The sequence below is a fragment of the Pelodiscus sinensis genome, chromosome 3, assembly GCF_052426305.1.
Source record: "Pelodiscus sinensis isolate ZL-2025 chromosome 3, ASM5242630v1, whole genome shotgun sequence".
NCBI lineage: Eukaryota > Metazoa > Chordata > Testudines > Trionychidae > Pelodiscus > Pelodiscus sinensis.
Window position 1 is genome coordinate 66,053,260 of NC_143054.1, and position 18,884 is coordinate 66,072,143.

The 18,884-nt window shown below is 44.2% G+C and overlaps 1 protein-coding gene across 1 annotated transcript in view; it reads right to left on the reverse strand.

The window, feature by feature from the left end:
- Positions 1–18,884, reverse strand: part of LOC102452429 (gamma-aminobutyric acid type A receptor subunit rho2) — a 61,003-nt gene that overhangs the window by 17,763 nt on the left and 24,356 nt on the right. Inside the window, exons 3-5 of the mRNA XM_006133301.5 lie at positions 9,815–9,882; positions 4,281–4,504; positions 1,087–1,169 (exon numbers count right to left, since the gene is read on the reverse strand). Of these exons, the coding sequence (XP_006133363.4) occupies positions 1,087–1,169; positions 4,281–4,504; positions 9,815–9,882 (375 nt within the window). The remainder of the gene's footprint in view (positions 1–1,086; positions 1,170–4,280; positions 4,505–9,814; positions 9,883–18,884) is intronic.

Genomic DNA, 18,884 nt, shown 5'->3' on the forward strand with positions numbered 1-18,884 from the left:
GGGTGATGGTGGCTGGGCAGTCCTCTCCCTCATCCTCGGAAGTGGTGGTCAGGTTGCCCTTCTCCTCCAGGTCAGGCGGCCTGACCACTGGGGTGCACAGGGCCACCATGGGTGAAGGCCCTTCCACCGCCGTCTCCCCCAGGATGGCATGCAAATGTTCATACTGGGGGCAAGTGTCAGCTCCTGTCCCCTCCCCCTGCCCTCACTTGCCTTGACGTAGGCCAGGGGCAGCTCCTTGACTTTGGCCCAGACCTGTTGCAGGGTCCGGGCTGGGTGCCAAAGATGTTGGCATTCCAGTGCCAGGACCGAGGGTCTTGGAGGGCTTCCTCCTGCCCCCACAGGTCCAGGAGAGCCTCCACCTCTATCCCTGACCAGCATGGGGGCGCGCGAATTTGTGCCCCTCTGGGCCTGCTGGGAGCCCTGGGGTGGCTCCTGGGATGGGGGTGCAGGCTCTTGGGGTGGCTCGGGGCAGACATGCCTGTGGAGATGCGGCATACAGAGCTGTGTGGTGGAGCTGCTGCCGCGTGGCATCTGCAGGGTGCCTGGCCCTTTAAGGGGAGGTCCAACAAGCAGGACACAGTGAGCTGTGCGTGTGAGTACAGAGTGTCCAAGCAGTCACCTGTGTTTTTTTCTAGAGGCAAGTTCTTGCACAAAAACTCCCTGCAGCCCGTCCACACTTCCTTCTTGCACAAGAGCGCTTGCTCAAGTAGGCTTATTCCACGTACAAAGTGTCAGAGGTCTTGCGCAAGAAGCCCTCTCTTCCGACACTTTACTGTACATTTTCTTGTGCAACACGTGTGCAGTGTGGACGCGCCACAAGTTTTTGCACAAGAACAGTTGTTCTTGTGCAAGAAGCTTGCAGTGTAAACATAGCCACACACACACACACTCCTACCCCTCCCACTCTCCGCAAATAAGGATCCAATCCAAAGCTCTTTGATTCACTGGAAAAACGTTCATTGACATCTACAGGCTTTGAGTCCAGCCCTAAAATATTATTTTTCTTTACCCTGAAGTATGTACAGCCCACCAGTGTGTACAATCAGCTACGGAGGACTTGCAGCTAAGAGTGTCTATGTTACTTACAGCTTTCCAGCTCCAGAGAACAAGTCTGGGAGTCCAGGGGAAATCGACTGAAGTCCATGTTACACATTGCTGTCACTGTGATCCTAAAAATATAAACAGGAAAGGTCACTTCCTAGAAGAGATATTGATATTCCAGAGAAGGTAGGAGAAATGTGTCACTGGGCACAGAAAATATAAATTTAAATAAATAAAAATAATTTCCCAGATTTAAAATCAGAAATTATGCATAACATGGTAACATAAAAGAACTAAAACTTCCCAGTGAGTACTGAGGCCTTGGTTGGCTGTGCACAGGTCATGTGAAGGAGCAAATGTGGCTTATACCAAATCTGTGTACTCATGATTTCCATGATTTGTGGGGGAAAGTTTGACATACTATTGCAATTCAAACAGCAAAAAAACAATAATAGTTTCAGTGTATTTGTTGAATCTCTTCCTCAGAGTAAAGCTGTTCACTTATTTAATAAATTATTTCACTGGGTTCCAAAGCATTATGCTTCCTTTATGTCCAGCCTGGTTAAAGCTTCCACGTCTCCCCATATTTTACCTTCTCTCTTCCTTTTTGTCATTACAACAAACCTGCCTGAGTTTCTCATGCATAAATCAGCAACATAAGCATGAAAAGTCCCTCAATGTATGTCTTGTTAGGAGAAAGCTGCTTTTCTTAGTGCTGGATCAATCTTGTTTAAATTGTGAGGGCCGATTATTATTGGTGGAGTGGAAGGCGGGGAGGGAAGGGCAGCTATTTTTCCAGTAGTCAGATTTGCCTCTGTTAAATTCACATCTGACCTAGGGATCTGAAACAATCCCGGCTTTAGTTTATAAATCTGAATCTAATCTGTCCTAATATTATGTAACAACTTTCCCAGAGAATCAAGAGGGGTTTTTTTCCTCCACACATATACATCCTACCTGCCTATCCACTCTCTGGCTCACCTCCTTGCAATCTGTCCACCCCCTCACCCCTTCCTGCCAAATTGCCTCCCTGTTCACCTCCTCACTCTGTTTGCCCACCCATCTGCTGCCTCACCTCCCCACCCACCTCCTCTTGACTTTATTGAAGTGCAGCCCCCTGCAAAGCCTGGGGCCTTGAGCACTCGTCCGGATTCAACAAACCCTCAGCTCTGGCTGACTGTTTCCCTGGTTCATTTTAGATGTTGGCAAAGAACCTTTCTGCTAATCAAAGGATTATGGGCCCAATTCTGCCTTGACCTACACTTCAATCACTTCAACTAAGTCACAGGAGTTGTATGGTTTAAAACCAGAGCAGAGCTTAGCCAAAGCCGATATTTGGAGCTCAGACTTCGGTCCAGCATGTTACCATGGCAACAATTTCTCATGGTTCTCTACAGTGATGTCCATCAAAATTAAATAAGATATAACTCTGTGTCACTACAATATTCCATTTTCCTTCCTAATTAATGTGGTTATTAACAATACATTAGTCAGAGAGAAACATTCAGTAATGGGCTCTTCCATCTAGCAGAGAAAGGTCTAATACTATCCTGTGACTGCAAGTTGAAGCTCGACAAAGACTAGAATTTTTATCTGTGTGAGTAATTAGCCATTAGAAGAATTTCACAGTTGTGGCAGATTCTCCAACAATGACAATTTTAAAATTAAGATTAATTTTTTTTTAGAATCTCTGCTCTAGGAATTATTTGGGAAAAATTCTATGACCTGTGTCATACAGGAAGTCAGACAAGGGGATGACAATGGAACCTTTTGGCCCTGGAATCTATCAATCTATACATTTGGCATAGACAGTGAGCTATATGAGCCTGAGGTGCTCAGGCACCATGAATATTCATGGATGGGCTCCAGCAGCGTTAACTGCATCACAGCCTGCATGTGACTTTGATGAATTCAGAAGCTGGCAGAAGCATAGCCTTTGCAGCATGGAGTTTGTTTATAAAAAGAAGTAACAGAGGTAGCCATGTTAGTGTAATCTTGGTAAAACAAAAAAACCAGTCATGTAGCACTTTAAAGACTAACAAGATGGTTTATTAGGTGAGGAGCTTTCATGGGGCAGACCCACTTCTTTAGATCATATTCTGAATGTGAATTGGCATGACCATTATATAACAGAGGGATACAATGAAAAAAGTAAACAAATTACATACTAATGAATCAGCTACATAGAACAGAAGATGGGGGGAGAGGAGACAAGGAAGGAGAAAAATTGCTTATTATAAGAGTCAATTAAGTGGCTAATCTGGAGTTACTATGAATATCAAAAGGTGGGGAGGCTGTCTTTGTAATGTGTAAGGTAATCATCATTCACATTAAGGCCCATTTGCAACATGTTGAATTTTAACAAATAAATGTTCTGAAGTCTCCATCTGGAATCTGGTTTTAAAGTCTCTTTGTAGTAAGATTCATGTGGGAGGCAGCTCCAAAGCAAAGGGCAGGAGATACACAGCCTGCACTTGATAGCTTCTTGGCTAAACTAGTCAGGATCACCTGTCAGAGGCTCCAAAATCTAGATCAAGATCCCGATCTACTGATTGGTGACCACTGCTTAAGCCTATGGTGAGACAAAACCTTTGCTTTGCAGCCATTTAGCTTGCTAACTTAGGTATTAGTTTGCATATTATCTTTCATTTTCCTTGTAAGCCATTCTGACTGTGTCTCATTACTAGTAATCACCTTAAATGTGTCTTTTTATCATTAATAAACATGTTTTATTGTTTTTACCTAACTTCCCTCCCCCATTCATGTTTGCATTGAAATGATGGGTAACCTCCACTTGAGATAAGATTTCTGTTTATCATTTTCCACTGATAAAATAAGACTTTATATGAGCTTGCATTATCCAGTAGACAGCTGGGATGCAGAAGATGCACATTTCTGGGAGAAGGTCTGAGACTAGGAAGTTACTGGTGGCGCCCAGCACTGTATGTAATCCATGAATAGTTGGCTAAGGCATTCATGTAATTCAGCTGGGCATGAGTTTACATGCTAGAGGCTATGTGGGAGCGGGAGCAGGACCAGGAGTGGTTGTTTTCACAGCACAACAGTATAAATGGTACCGCAGGAGGGAGTTCTGAAGGGACACAGCTGTCCAACCGTTCAGATTATGCCCTAATGTCACAGTGGCAAAGTCCCAACTTCAGCAAATCTGACTCTTAAAGTTGGGCAAACAACAAATGACTCTGACTATTCACAGACCATGAGCTAGATTGTGTGGTTACCTCATACTATATAATACGTGACCATCTGGGAACACACGCAACATGATGTTGTCAGTGGTTGTGTCGTGAATGAATGATCTTTTGGAGTGCACAAAGAAGACATCTGGAACCCAGATCTTCTTCACCAGCCTGCCATCAAAGGTCATGCTCTTGTTAGTGATGCTAGGAAATGAGAGGCGCTCATCCTTCCAGTAGTGCCTTAAGTATAGTGTCAAGGTGAAGTCCTGCATCAAAAGAAAAGAGAACATGAAGGCCTCATTGTGATATGTTCTTTTCATACCCATGAAACATTAGAAAGGGAATTATCTCTTGTTATACTAATATCTCTCTCACAGCTTGAATCTCTTCTCTGCTAAGCCTGGTTATCTTCCTCAGACTAATTCTACAAAACAGTTTCCCACAGAAATGAAGCATTCTGGGAAAGTTCCACAGCCCAGACCATTTTAGTATGCTACAGTACAAGTATGTAACAGAGTAACATGAAGGTTTCAATGCAATCCCATCAACTACTGCAGGATGTGAATACAATGCTAATATAAGTTGTAGCATGTATTCCTTAGAACAGTGGTCCCCAACATTTTGGGGCTGCTGGGCACCTGGGGCGGGGCCACTCACGCGCCACGTGTATGGGGGCAGGGCCGCTCACAGGCCACAGGCCTGGGCCAAGCATGCGCCGCATGCCCGGGGCCAGCACCAGCATGTGCCACGACCCTGGGCAGGGGCTACCCAGGTGCCGTGTGCCCAGGGCCGGCACCGGCATGTGCCGCGCACCCAGGCAGGGACCGTCCAGGCGCCGTGTGCCCAGGGCCGGCACCGGCATGTGCCGCGCACCCAGGCAGGGACTGCCCAGGCGCCACATGCACAGGGCCAGCACCGGCATGCGCCGCGACCCCGGCGTAGGGGCCGCCCATGCACCCAGGGCTGGCACCTGCCGCATGCCTGGGGGCGGGGCCAGCCCAGATTGCTCTGCAGGCGCACATAAATGGCCTGGTGGGCACCATGGCGCCCGTGGGCACCGCATTGGGGACCACTGCCTTAGAAGCTACAAGTCCATTGGAAACATTGAAATTCAACCTTCTAAGGAAAGCATGTATCTCTGTATTGATACAGGCTTTTGGGATCCTGACAGCATAACACTAGGTAAAAGATAATCATATACCCAGTCTGCTTGAAAAAACAAAATCTTGTTCAAGTTAGCTAAATGAGTCTGAGCACTGAGCAACTAAGAAACATCTGTTTCTATCATTGATCCCCATCTGCCAGCTGCATCCTCCTAAACCGAATAACCACTTAACACTTAGAGATAAAATGTAATTATTTTTTATAGTCCCCTGTCAGGGTGCACGCCCCCCACTGTGCCTCAGTGCCCCCTGACTGTCCTCATATAGCCCCTCTCAGGGCAAGTTACAGTCTGTATGGGTTGCTCATCATTGGGATTATCTCCACAGCCCTGCTTACCTAAGCCGTGCTGTGATCCGCATCCAAACCAGGGTTTTGTCTCCAGCCCCTAGCCAAGGGGACTCTTGGCTGGCCCTCTCCCAGCCCTTGCTGGCTATCCCCAGCTTGTCTCCCTCCTAGGAGCTCCTGCTTCCTCCGCAGTCAGCCCTTCACTGGCTCCCCCCTCTAAGCAAACTGTGCTTCTCTATATACCTGCCAGCTGGGCTCTCACTCACCCTAATGGTTTCAGCTGGCTTCTACAAGCCATTTGTGCTGCCCTAGATAGTTGCCAGCTGGGCTCTCCCTAGCCCAAACAGCTTCAGCTGGCCTCTGTTTCCAGCCCCAGCTCAGGGCCTGAGTCCTGGTCTTAAAGGGCCAGTGCAGGGCAGGCGCCCTGTCACATCCCCATTAAGCAATTGATACAAAAAAGTTTCAGAAGACCTGCATTCCTGGTCTGAAGTAAGAGCAGCACATACTGTTTTTCTTCCAAATGATCCTAAAGTAGTTAAAAAACAGTAAGAGAATGTTTGAAGGGACTCATTTTCCCCACACAAACAGTGCTGAGAATGGTATGGCCACTGGCTAATGTCATCTTGGACTCTTTTCCTACAAAGTTTTCATTTGGAAAGTGAAAGTTTTGAGTTTTTTAATGAAGCTGGTAGATTTCCACTTCATACAGTTAAATACAGTTCTTTGCAATGTGGCAAGTTTCAAAGGGATAGCCATGTTAGTCTGTTTCAGCAAAAATGAGGAGTCCTGTGGCATTTTAAAGACTAACAAATTTATTTGGCCATAAGCCCACTTTATCAGCTTCATGAAGTAGAAACTTCAGTTTGCCAGGTATCTATACATATATAAAGATTAGCATGTTACAATATTATGCAGAGGGCCAGTGCTAGCAAGGTCAATTCAATGAAGGTGGATGTCGCCCATTCCCAAAAATTGATGAGAAGTTGTCAATACCAAAAATGGAAATTTGCTTTTTGTAGTGAGGTAGCCACTCCCAGTCTCTATTCAAACCTAGTCTGATACTATCAAATTTGCATATGAATTCCAGCTCTGCAGTTACCCCCGAAATCTATTTTTGAAGTTTTTTTACTCAAATATGGCAAAACTTTCAAACCTATTACTGAGTGTCCAGGGAACCTGAAGCACTCTCCTATTGGTTTTTGAATGTTAGCATTCTTTTCCCTACAAAGCAGTCAGATTATCAGAAACACAGTAATAGATAACAGTTGATGGATTAGAAGTATCGGATTTAAAGCACTGAGATCTAATCTGGTTGAGCAATCCCCCTGGTCCTGTGGCACTGTTAGTGAGCCAATCGAATCGATTGCAGCATCTTACTACCTGGGAAGAAAGGAGGCACCATCTGCAACTGTCAGAGGCAAAATGACCAGTGTAGGGGTGTAGATGGTTATTTTCCCCAGATTTAAAGGATTGTCTATCAGGACAGTATGCTAAGAAAGGTTCTTAAAAGGCTAAACTCATGGTGGCCTGGGGGCTATTCTCCTGCTATAGGATACAATTTCAGTGGGAATAACACATGTCCAATGGTTGAGGAACAAGGCCTCAGGCCCTCAGAAAGATGTAGCTCAAGGGAAAAGGGAGCACAAGTCACAGCTTCCTCAGGGGCAAAGATCTAAGTCAGTGGTCCCCAAATGTTTCTCATATACTTCCCTTCCCCTGGAGCCAGGGCAGGGACATGGCTCAGGCAGGGGAAGGTACAGATAGGAATAAGGGAGTCAGGGCAGGGCTGAAAATGGAGGCCATTTTCAGCTGTGGCCAGGGCGGGACTGAAAATGGAGCTAGGGCCAGCAGCTGTGATTGGGGTCAAAAGCCGAGCTGGATTATGTTCTCTCTGCCTCCTATGGGGATGGGTCAGTCCCCAGTCAACCCCCCCAAATGTTCCTCTGCACTCCCCAAAGGGGGCCCACCCCAAAGTTTGGGGACTCCTGATCTAAGTGAAAGCCTGAGGTTCTCTGAGTAAAGACTAGAGTGTTATTTATGAGCTACCTAGGGCATAATTTTTATATATTACCTTGAAACATTAGAGATCTGGTTCCTAGACACTAATTGCTTTCTGTGGGTTTTTTACCATGTTATCACCCACATCCCATAGAAAATCCCTGTTTCAATTAGGGATGTAAAATCCTGTTTAGTTAGTTAACCAGTTAAATGTCATGTTTAACTAGTTAACCCATTAAATGGGACCAGGCAAGAGGCTGCTCCAGCCTGGTTTGGCTGGAGCAGCACTCCTGCCCACTGCAGCCTGGCTGGAATGGTCCTCCTGCTACTGGCAGGGGTTGCTCTGGCTGGGCTGCAGCACCCTGCACCCACAGCAGGCCCCGCGGGACTGGAGCAACCTCATGTCTGTGGCTCCAGTTAAATGTAATTGATAAGCATCACCTGGTAAGGCTGATGCTTACTGGTTAACCATTCACATCCCTATTTTCAATATCAATGCCCACAAGCCAAGTTCTTATAATAGGATCCAACTGTGGCAGGATACAAATCAATACATTTTCCACTTCTCACTGCTAGAAGAAATTAAAAATTGTTTTGTAGCAGATAGGATACAAAGCAAGCTGTCCTTAGCAGTAAGTTTAACAATGTAACCGCAACCTAAAGGGAGCAATTCTAACTTTAGGTGTGATCCTCAGTTTTTCAAAGGGAAAATAGCTTTTTTTCTCATCTTGTGATAATGCTCCGTTGTCCGGTAAAGGCAGAATGACGAGGACTACAGAACAGTAAGAATAACAGTTTGTATTAAAGACACACAGTGTGGAGTTTAGATGTTAGGAGACAAGCCTACCCGTAACCCTGCAGACTGTGTCTAGATACCACACCTCATGGTACGTAGGAGGAACAGCGAGGAAAGGAATGAAGGGAAAGGGGAAAAGAGAAGATTCCTTCTTTTCCCCTCCTTTCCCCATTACATTTCTTCTTCTCTCCAGTCTTTTTGCTCCATCCCATGATTTCAAATAGGCCCTCACATAGATTCTTAAGCAGGAGTCTGAGAGGATAGGTCTCTTATTGCAAGTAACACTGAAAAATATTGTTTGTTGATATCTGGATTTACATTTCTTCCCTTAAAAAAACAATAAGAAAAAACTACTGCTGAATTTAGTGTTGTTGCTAAGCCCTTTAATGACAGTATTGGAGGCTGAAATCTGGTTATCCAACCACAACAAATTCAGCATAGAAAGAGGCAGTCTACTCCAGAGATGAAAAATAGGAAGCAGCTTATTTTGATTTAAGATAAAATAATAGTTCTTCTAATGTTTCTCTCTGATTTATATATTTAAGAACAGATTTTCTGGTTCCATAATATTTTTTTTTTTAAAAAGTAAGGCTTCCATGATCCTCACAAGAGAGGCTTTAGAGTTACCTGAACCTAAGGAACATGAATTCTGCTACTGGGTACAATGAAATGAGCCTAGCAGGCAATTACAGGCAGTCCCCGGGTTACGTACAAGATAGGGACTGTAGGTTTGTTCTTAAGTTGAATTTGTATGTAAGTCAGAACTGGTACATATTGTAGGGGAAACTCCAGCCAAACATTTCTCCAGAGCTCAGTTTTATTCTCCCACACCTCATTTCCCTCAGTCCTTTATTCTCAAGCTGAGGTGTCTGCTGAGAAAAGCCGCTCTGCGTCTCCCTGGTCTGCTGGGGGGCGGGGGGGGGGGGGGGGAGAACGCTAGCTTCACGTCTCCCTGGTCTGCTGGGGGGAAGCAGCTAGTGCAGGGTTGCCTCACCCCGTTTGTAAGTAGGGATCTGATGTAAGTCGGATCCACGTAGCCCGGGGACTGCCTGTACTCATATTCCTAACTACTGTATATCAACCAAGATCACACACATTTTCTTATCAAGGTCTTTGTTCCCTTGCAATTTTAATCAACTTTCTCTGAAGACCACACAATGACTCTTTGAACCATGTCTATCTTTATTAGGACTTGAATTCTGATAAAGGATCTTTAAAAAATGCTAAGAGTTGTTTTTACTGCTTTTTCCTTCATCTGACCAATAAACTGAAACCCAAATATGGGATTTATCTTGACTAGGGACTAATTACAGCTTAAAAGAATGTTACTTACCATATCAACCTCAGAAATACTGTCTAAGCTTTCAACCTGTACATCCACCCCAACAGGAATAGCAGGACCTGTGGTAGAATGAGATATAGACATTTATATACTATTCATTTATATTATCTGTCTTTAGTTACCTTTATAAAAATGGCATTCAAAACATTTTTGGACTGATGTAATTTCTGGTAACTGAAGAGACAACCAGAACAATAATACCGATATCTCTTTCCCTTTACAGGCCTCCAGCACTGACACTACCTGTGTATGGCTCTCACACAGCCTTTGTAATGCATTTTGGAAAGGTTCATAAACAGGCCCAGCCTTTGGGCAAGGCGAGTGAGGCAGTTGCCTTGGGCCCCACACATTCAGGGCCCCACACTGCCCAGCTCCTGGCCCCACCCACCAGGCCGCTCACTCGCTGCCCTGACTGGGAGCTGCACAGCTGTGCGGCTCAGCCATGCTGCCTTGGGCCCCCAAGAACTCTTTGGCCGGGCCTGTTCAAAAAGTAGAGCCAGACGGCCCATTATACATCATAGTTCTTTATAAAGAAACCCTAAGCAGATACAGGAAAATAAGAGGAAAAAACCACAATCCTTGAGATTTCATTTTGCTGACAGCAAAAGGAATGAAAAAAAATACTCAATGTGATAAACTCCATTTATCTTGTGTGAATTTCTGAGATCTCTGTAATTTTCTGGTTTCGAATTGCCAGATGTTTCTTTGATAGTTTAACAATAGTCACTTGTTGGAGATTACTTTTAAAAAGTTATTCTCATTGTCATTCTAAAATAAACAGCCAGATAATCCACAAAGCATAAATAAGCATGAAATCTTCCCACAATAAAAGGAAACTCCTCTGCTAACAGAAACTCTACCATTTTCATAACAGATAGTGACTCAGGGCCAAATCCAGCTCATCTTACTCGTATTCCATTTTATGCCCTATTTTTAAGAGATTTTTTTCTCCTCTCTCATTCCTTTATCCATTGTGGACAATCTCTCCTCTCCCTCCTTTTTCGACACGCTTTCCTAAACTGCATTTGAACTCAAAGAAGTGCAAGCCAAACCAAACTTTCAAACATTCAGTATGCAGGTATGTTTGAAGTTAGGCAAAAGACGCTCACTTGTCCCTAATTTGAAGGCAATAGCAGTATTCAGTTGCTTTAATTGTGCTTTAAAGACTTGTATATTGTTACAAAGCCATAGCTTGTAAACTGTTCCAGGCAAGGACCATGAGGCCCTCTGTTTGTGTAGCCTCTAGTACAATGGAGGTCCTAAATTTGATCTATAAGTGCTGCTTTTATATAAGTATTAAACAATAATCTAATGGCATCATATTGAAAACTATTTCCAATAGCAAGCACTTGAATATCATATATTTAACAAGATAGCCAGAAAATCTCTGATCTGAGAATGCAAGCTAAAAGCCCTATTGCAGAGTATCACCTACCCTACCACAATTTCTGCTGTGGCCCACAAAGATTCCAGCGTATATTTTGGGGGGCTGGATGGAACATTATATAATTTTCTGGTGTAGAAAAGGGGAATTCAACACACAGCAAGCTGCAGGTGTTTCAGTGGGATAAGGTAACACAGTATCAGTAGGGCCTGAATCCAAGCTGATCACCATGACTGGACCACCTATTGCCAGTTCTTTGACACGTCCCACGGAGGCACGTGCAAGGCCTGGGTTAAAGGAGCACTGCAAGTGATATAATTCACCTGTTCCACTTATATTTCTGCGGTCTTTGGCATTTACCCAATTTTTTTCAGGGGCCATGATGTTCTGAAGAAGTATAGTAGCAGTCTGAGAAATATTAGCCTGACTACTGAGTTACTGAATTTGGATTTCATCTTGCAACAAAAGCATGTCAGATGGAATTTCAGTTTGATCCTGAAACATGCTGAGTAGTCTCGCCAAAACAAGCAAAACACTTCAGCATGTACTTACCTCTAAGTATGTGCCCTCGCTACTGCGGTGGGAGTTTGCAGGTGGATCCATAACTACATGGATCCACTAGCCATACAGAGAACTCACTTCCCCTCCCCCATAATTTAGCTTCCTCAAAATCTTTTCACGGAACCATTGTCTGAACCGAGACCTTGGGTGTGGTCTCAGAGATTAGGGCTACGCTTCATACACAGTTTCTCCTGGGATGACTGCCCTTGTAGCTTTTCTTCAAGCTAGGCCAGCAGTGAGCATAGTGTGTCCCACACCTCCCCTGCCATCTTTCCAACTGCTCAGGATCCACAGGAGGACACACCTGAGAAGACCTAATGAGGAAGCTTGCCTCCAGTCCCTCATCTGGGGGCTCAAAGAGGAGCACTGGGAGTGGGCTGTGACCAGGAGGAGTGCCAGGCTGACTAGGAGCAACAGGAGGCTGCTTGGGAACAGCTGGAGAGCAAACACGAGGTCAAGTGCTCCTCCCTCACCTTGGTGATGGGGCACATGGCCTCATGCATGGAGCAGGCCACCAGCCACCTCCCCTCCCCACCTCACCCCCAAGGCTTCCCCACCTAGCCCCCGCAGGGGCCTCAGAACATGGGGAGGTAGACCTCTTGGGCAGCCTAAGCCTCCCGAGCTAACCAAGGCAGGTGCCTTTGAACACAAGTGGGAAAAAGCTGCCTACATTACACTTCAAAAGAATACAGACATGAGAAAATTAGTGAATAGACTGTTCTCTTCGTCAGTGACTCCCACCCTATGGCTTAGTAGATCCTTGGTGGTCAGTGCAGAACTGGCTCTCCTGGCTGCAAGCTGCTACGTTATATTGAAGACCAATAAGAAGAAAGATAAGATCTTTCTTAATACTACTTCCCCAATTGAGAGATTGCTTGAGTGGCTACCAGGGTATTAAGGTGAGTGAGAGGTGAGGCAGCTGACAAAATCTAAAAGTCAGAATGGAGGTGTCTACAACAAAATCTCTCTTTTGAGACAGGGCATTCACCACGGCTGGATCATGAAGGGGTTTTAGGGGCTGCATCCTAGGGCCCTGAGCCAAGGGGGGCCCCCTTAGCCCTGGGATGCAGCCAGTAAAGGCCCTGCATGCTCCAACCCAGCTTTGCCTGGTGGGGAGCAGGAGGAAACAGCTCTACTGACTGACATTTCCACTCCCTGGGCTGGAGCTGCGTGCATCGCCACTACAGCAGGGACGCTCCACTCCCGTTCCTCTCATTGGCTGGGAATTGTGGCCAATGGGAGTAGCGCCTGCCATTGTAGGGCTTGAGCTTTGCCAGGTAAGCGTTCCAATCCCCTGCGCCCTCCCACACCCTTGTTCCCCTTCCCAGTCGGCTCCTGTACCTTACCCTCCTGCCCAGATCATGCATCCTCACCTCAGCCCCCTTCAGCACCCTGACTTGATTAGCTTCATTAACACAAGCAACTTCTTCCTTCTATGTACTTCCACTGCAATTCATCTGATGCAATGCCTTTTACCCAAGAAAGCGTGTTCCCTAATAAATCTGTTAGTCTCTAAGGTGCCACAGGACTCCTCATGGTTTTTATAAAATTAACGTTCATGAATAGCTCTTTTTTGCTCAGACATGTAGTGATGCTATACGGCGAGCCAGGCAGGTGAACCAGCAGCCCACACGGGCTTCTCAAGATCATGGGTGGGGCCAGCTCCGTGTTCCTGGAAAGGGCAGGGCCTCTGGCAGAAGGGGTGGGGACAGCCAGCCCTCTGTGCTGCCTGGAGTGCAGTGTGCTGCCCCCCCCTCCCCCCGCAAGCTGTCAGAGGTGCCCAGTGCCCAGGCAGCAATTTAAAGTGCCCAGGCCTCCAGCTGCTGCCGCAGTTGTAGCAGCCAGGAGCCCTAGGTCCCTTTGAAACACTAGCCCCAGTGCAATTGCCCTATTCCCCCCTCAGCTGGTGGGACTGGGGCCAGAATATGAATGAATAATAACAGTCTTTTCATTCCTGGGTGAGCAGAATAACTAGGTGCCACAGGGTTGGACCAACACAGAGGCAGGCACAATAATATTATATTAGATGACATAGCAAACGGAGGGATTATAAAACAGTAAACTGTTGGTGTCTGACTGTGAGAAAGCCCTAATCTGTACAGTAGTGAAATGACTTTAATTAAATATCTTGAGGATCAAGTTATTTTATGATCATGCAAATGTATTTGGTTGTTTATCCAGCTATCCATCTCTTTAAGGGCTGTGTAGATGTGGGGTTGTATTATACCTAAGCTGCTTCCCTTATTGGGGTCATGCAGCAGCAGGGTTCACTGAAGACCCTGTAGACAATTCAGACGGAAAGACTCCCAGGACACAGGGGCAGGCATGGCAACCACTGCCCCTACCTCCTACCCTCCACAGTGTTTTTGTGTGATGGTACTGCCTGGTACGTAGTACACAGTACCGGTACCTCCAGTCAGAGCTCAACAACATTTCCCCTGGAGTACTGGCCCTTTTTTTTTTTTTTTAAACAAAAAAAGCACTGACCCTCCATATGCTCAGTGTTGCTGGTTACTGTGGAAGGGGGCAGAATCACATGCTCAATCCCTTTGAAATGTCTAGTGCCAACAGCAGCAGTGGATTGTCCTTAGAGGAGAGGTGCAATCTGGATTTTGCTGTAGAAGACACATATTATTTACTGTTACTAAATACTTACATCATGGTAGGATCAGGGCTTTGGAGCGCTAAGGGGGTGACATGCTGTGCCGAGCTCTGTACTAACAGCAAAGAATAACCTCTGTCATGAAGGACTTACAGTGCACTCTCCTTACAGAAGAAGAAAAAAGCTGATGGTTCACATCACTTCACATTGGATCCCACTAGTGTGTTGACGAACTTCACTTAAAATTCATGTAAATGCCAAACAACATCCTCAGAGCAGATTCCAAAATCCAAGAGACACTCTGCACATAAGGGCTCAATTCAAGCTACCATGATTTAAATCAGATCACATCCAAAGTCTGTGTTCCGCTGCAGTTTCAATGCTTGCCTGAACAGAGAACGTGGATAAAAGAAGGAACAACGGCTGAGAGGAAAGGAAACATTTACCCTTCACTCCTCCTACACCTCCCTTGAAAACAACATAATGCTGCTGCACTCTAATTTTTATCATCTTTTTCACTTTTGTGCATCTAGGGCTCAGTTTTGCTTTGAGATAAATGGTGCTTACCCAAGTGCAAGGACAACTGCTAACAGTTCAATCTAACATGTATTTGATACTTTACAGAACCCAAAATAAAAGATACCCCTTGCTGAGCATTCAGTTTACAGATGGACACACTTGGGAGTCATGAGGAAGGGAGGACTTAGATTGGTTTTATCATATTCTCACACGGATGGATGTTGCAGTAATTGAAATGCAAGGCAACAGTACCCTGGACAAGAGTTTTAGCTGTGTAGATGGCTGAGAAACGCCATATCTTAGAGATGTTATGCAGAAAATCAGCAAGTTTTACACGCAGACCTCTCTCTAGGTCCTTATGTCCAGGCTGAGTCAAAGATCTCACCCACGTTACCAGCTTCAATGGCAAGTAAGACTGTGGGGCTGTACACACATTAATTTTGCATATACTTTGTAATTTTCATTTAAATTCCTTGTCATTCCACATCACTCTACAATTTGATACGCTCCAGTGACTATGAATAAAATTTAGTCATGGTATTTGTGCTCTGTACCATGAAGACTCCCTGTACAATATTATAGAATGTTAACATATGTGTATTTATTACATATGTATACACACGTGCTGGGTAAACATTTCTTTGATTAGTCTGAATACATTTTCACCATGTTTATACATTGGAAAACTAGTGCAGGCTGCCCATTACTGAATTAGATGATCTGTTCAAGAGGATAGAAAGTCTGCCTCAAAGCTAAGAAAACAACTAATTGTATTTCTTGAATAAAAAGTTCTTTATTCAAAAATATATCAATAATAGGAAAATCAAAGAATAAACATCCTGCAAAACACACAGATTTCTTCAGCAGAGGGGATTGTTTAACTCAGGCAATGATGTTAGCTATCATTCATAGAATCATAGAACACTAGAACTGAAGGGACCTCGAAAGGTCATCAAGTCCAGTCCCCTGCCCTCACAGCAGTACCCAGTACCATCTAGACCATCCCTGATAGACGCCTATCTAACCTGCTCTTAAATACCTCCAGAGATGGAGATTCTACAACCTCCCTAGGCAACTTTTTCCAGTGTTTAACCACCCATTGGCTTACACCACTCAATCCTCTGGTCTCTGTGTTCTGAACTAGCACATGATACCGTTCAACTCTTCTCAATTATTTCAGTGTGTGACAAGCATGCAACAATCAAGATCAATTTCCCCTCCTGATCACAGAATGAACACATTCCTGATTATTGTGACAACATAATACGCAAAAAGTATAATATGTTGTATTCTTGTCCATTTCTGAGCCATCATTTCTTCCTACTTCAGGACTTGAAAAAGTGCAAACAAAATGGATATGCACATCGATTTACAGTAAAGTAGTGCAAGAGTCGAAGACTGCACAGCAAAGCTGCCAAACCCCAAACACTAGTTTGGAAATCAGCTCTGTGCCTTGAATTACACACATGGATTTGTGTTACTTAATAACCAGTTCTTACAGTCCTTCCATAGTAGATGACACGCCAATACCTAAAGCCATGTGAATTTTCTGAAGGCTGATTTTAAACCAATTTTCTTTGTGCTGGTTTACACATGCCAAAAATTCAAGAATTTTGCATGTGAAGCTGTAAGACAGAACTAACATATAGCAATGTCTCAAGACTTTCTGACTGTAGGATTTTTGCTTACAACTCTTCAAAATGTAGATCAACATACATTTTTCACACTTGGTAAAGAAGTGTATATTAATTATTTGCAATATTTAAAGCAAAACAGAAATCTAGCAACAAATACTCTGCTCAAACCAACACCACAAGCTTTGGGGGTTCCGAAATGTCAGTGTGGCTACAGAGCATTCTGTTGAATTAAACAGATGTTGATCACAGAAAGATGTCAAGAGATTTTTGGTCTCACTAATCCTTGTGATCATTAGGAAACTGTTACGTTTTTAATCCTGCCTCTTCAAACTAAACTGTTCAACCACCAGGACTCCAGATGCTTAGCCAAATTCCCCACCAACTGCCACTAACAACAAGCAAAGAAAATCTCTCTATTGAAAAGGAACTGGGGATAAAGAGGGTCTAAATGGGAAGAGAAATTAACAGATCTGAAAGAAATGGGCATCTTGAGCAGGTAGGTATATTAGAAAATTTATTCTTAAGGTTAAAAGAAAACAACTTTACTCCAGCCGGAACCTGCTTATTTCATGCAACATTTTACAAAACAAAATTTCACTGTCTTTTGAAGTAACAAAAGCAACATGGCCATTCATTCAAGTTCTATGTGCTTTCTCCACACACACAAAGGACGTATGGCAAAATCAGGAAAAGTCTTTGGGTTTGTAATAGAGTATTCAGGAAACCTTAACAAATCAGAAGGTGGTACTTAGGCATGTTCAATCCCAAAAGGAGACACCATCAAAGTTGCAATTTTGGCTCAGGAGATCAGATCACAGACACTCTCTAAAAAGCCCCAAGTCAGCAAAATGCTTTATCATCATGTGCGTTACATCAGACACCTGAACAGTGCCACTAAAGTTAACGGAATTGCTCATGTGCCTCAAATTAAGTTCGTGTGTAAGTGTTTTTGGATCAGTAGGTGTAATAAATTATATTGTCTTGAACTGAAAGTCCACGTTATGTTCTCCTTCCAGAAACAGGAGACTTATCTAAATAAACAATTTTAAATATTGTACCACAGCAACATTTTTGCAGAACACAAATGCTAACCTTAATGGGATTGACAATTGGATAAGAAATCACTCGAGAAACTTCATAAATGTCACAGAGGTCTATTTACAAGCATTGACTGATCTCTGTTGATTACATTACTGAGTTTTTGTTTGTTTGTTTTGTCCCAAGATCAGGCTTGGAAATACTGTTATGCTTGGAGCCCCAATATGGATGGTACCCACACTTACACTTAGGAAATCATATGATAGAATACTTTTATTATTAATATAGTTTGCAAATTCACAGACACGTTAACCCAGCAAGAGAGGTGGAAATAATATATAAGCAGCTGGACATCCAGCTACTTACACCATCCCTTGCACAACTGGAAGTGTTAAGTATAATCTTTCCTCTCATCATCATCTCCCTCTCTGGTGGTCATCATCCTGCCATTGCCCAAGAACTACCTCTCATCTCCTTCCCAAAGCACACCAGCTAGAATACAACTTTTATAAAGTGTTACACTTATGCTTCTATGCCCAATGCATATTCAGTAAGTGTTTCTTTTTCTTATTTGAAGTTGGGTTGCCCTTCTCCCAGAAGTTATTAATCCTTCTACCTTGAGTTTATTAGCATAGATGTTAATTCATTACCATGGCATTTTTGTGCTGATGCTCCTAATTAAAAATATCCCAAGCTGACAAAGTAGGATCTCAGGTTACGTAAGCCATTGGAGAACTCCCTCTTGTGCTATTTTATTATATAGAGTAGCCACTTATGCTAAGGCTAGTGCCTGAATTCTGGGGCTGGGAGCAGAACCTTAACTGGTGTCAATTGTTATAATTCCATTGGACCCAATAAATCTATATGAGGGGTCATACGGCCCCCTTTACTGTAGTATCTGAGCTCCCTAAAAGTGCTTAGGTGGCCAGCTCCTAATGAAATCCATGGCAGTTAGGCATTAAGGGCCAGGCTACACTACAACAGGAGCATGGTTGCCGCTGGCCCAGATCATCTGAGTTGGGCTGGCAGGGGTTGACCTGCAGAGCTAAAATTTGCAGTATAGATGTTTGGGCTTGGGCTGAAGCATGGGCTCTGAGCCCTGGGAGAGGAGAGGGACTCAGAGCCGAGGCTCCAGCTTTGGATTAATTCACAGAGAAGAAAAAGCAAGGCGTCCCCAAGAGGCTGTTTCGTAAATCTGTATCTCAAAAGTCAGTTTTATTTCCATTTTGCATTGCTGCCAATCCTGCTTTAGAAAATGCTTCCCACACTTTGGGGAAGGGGGGGATTTGTTTAATTCCAAATTTTGAGCCACCCAGCTTT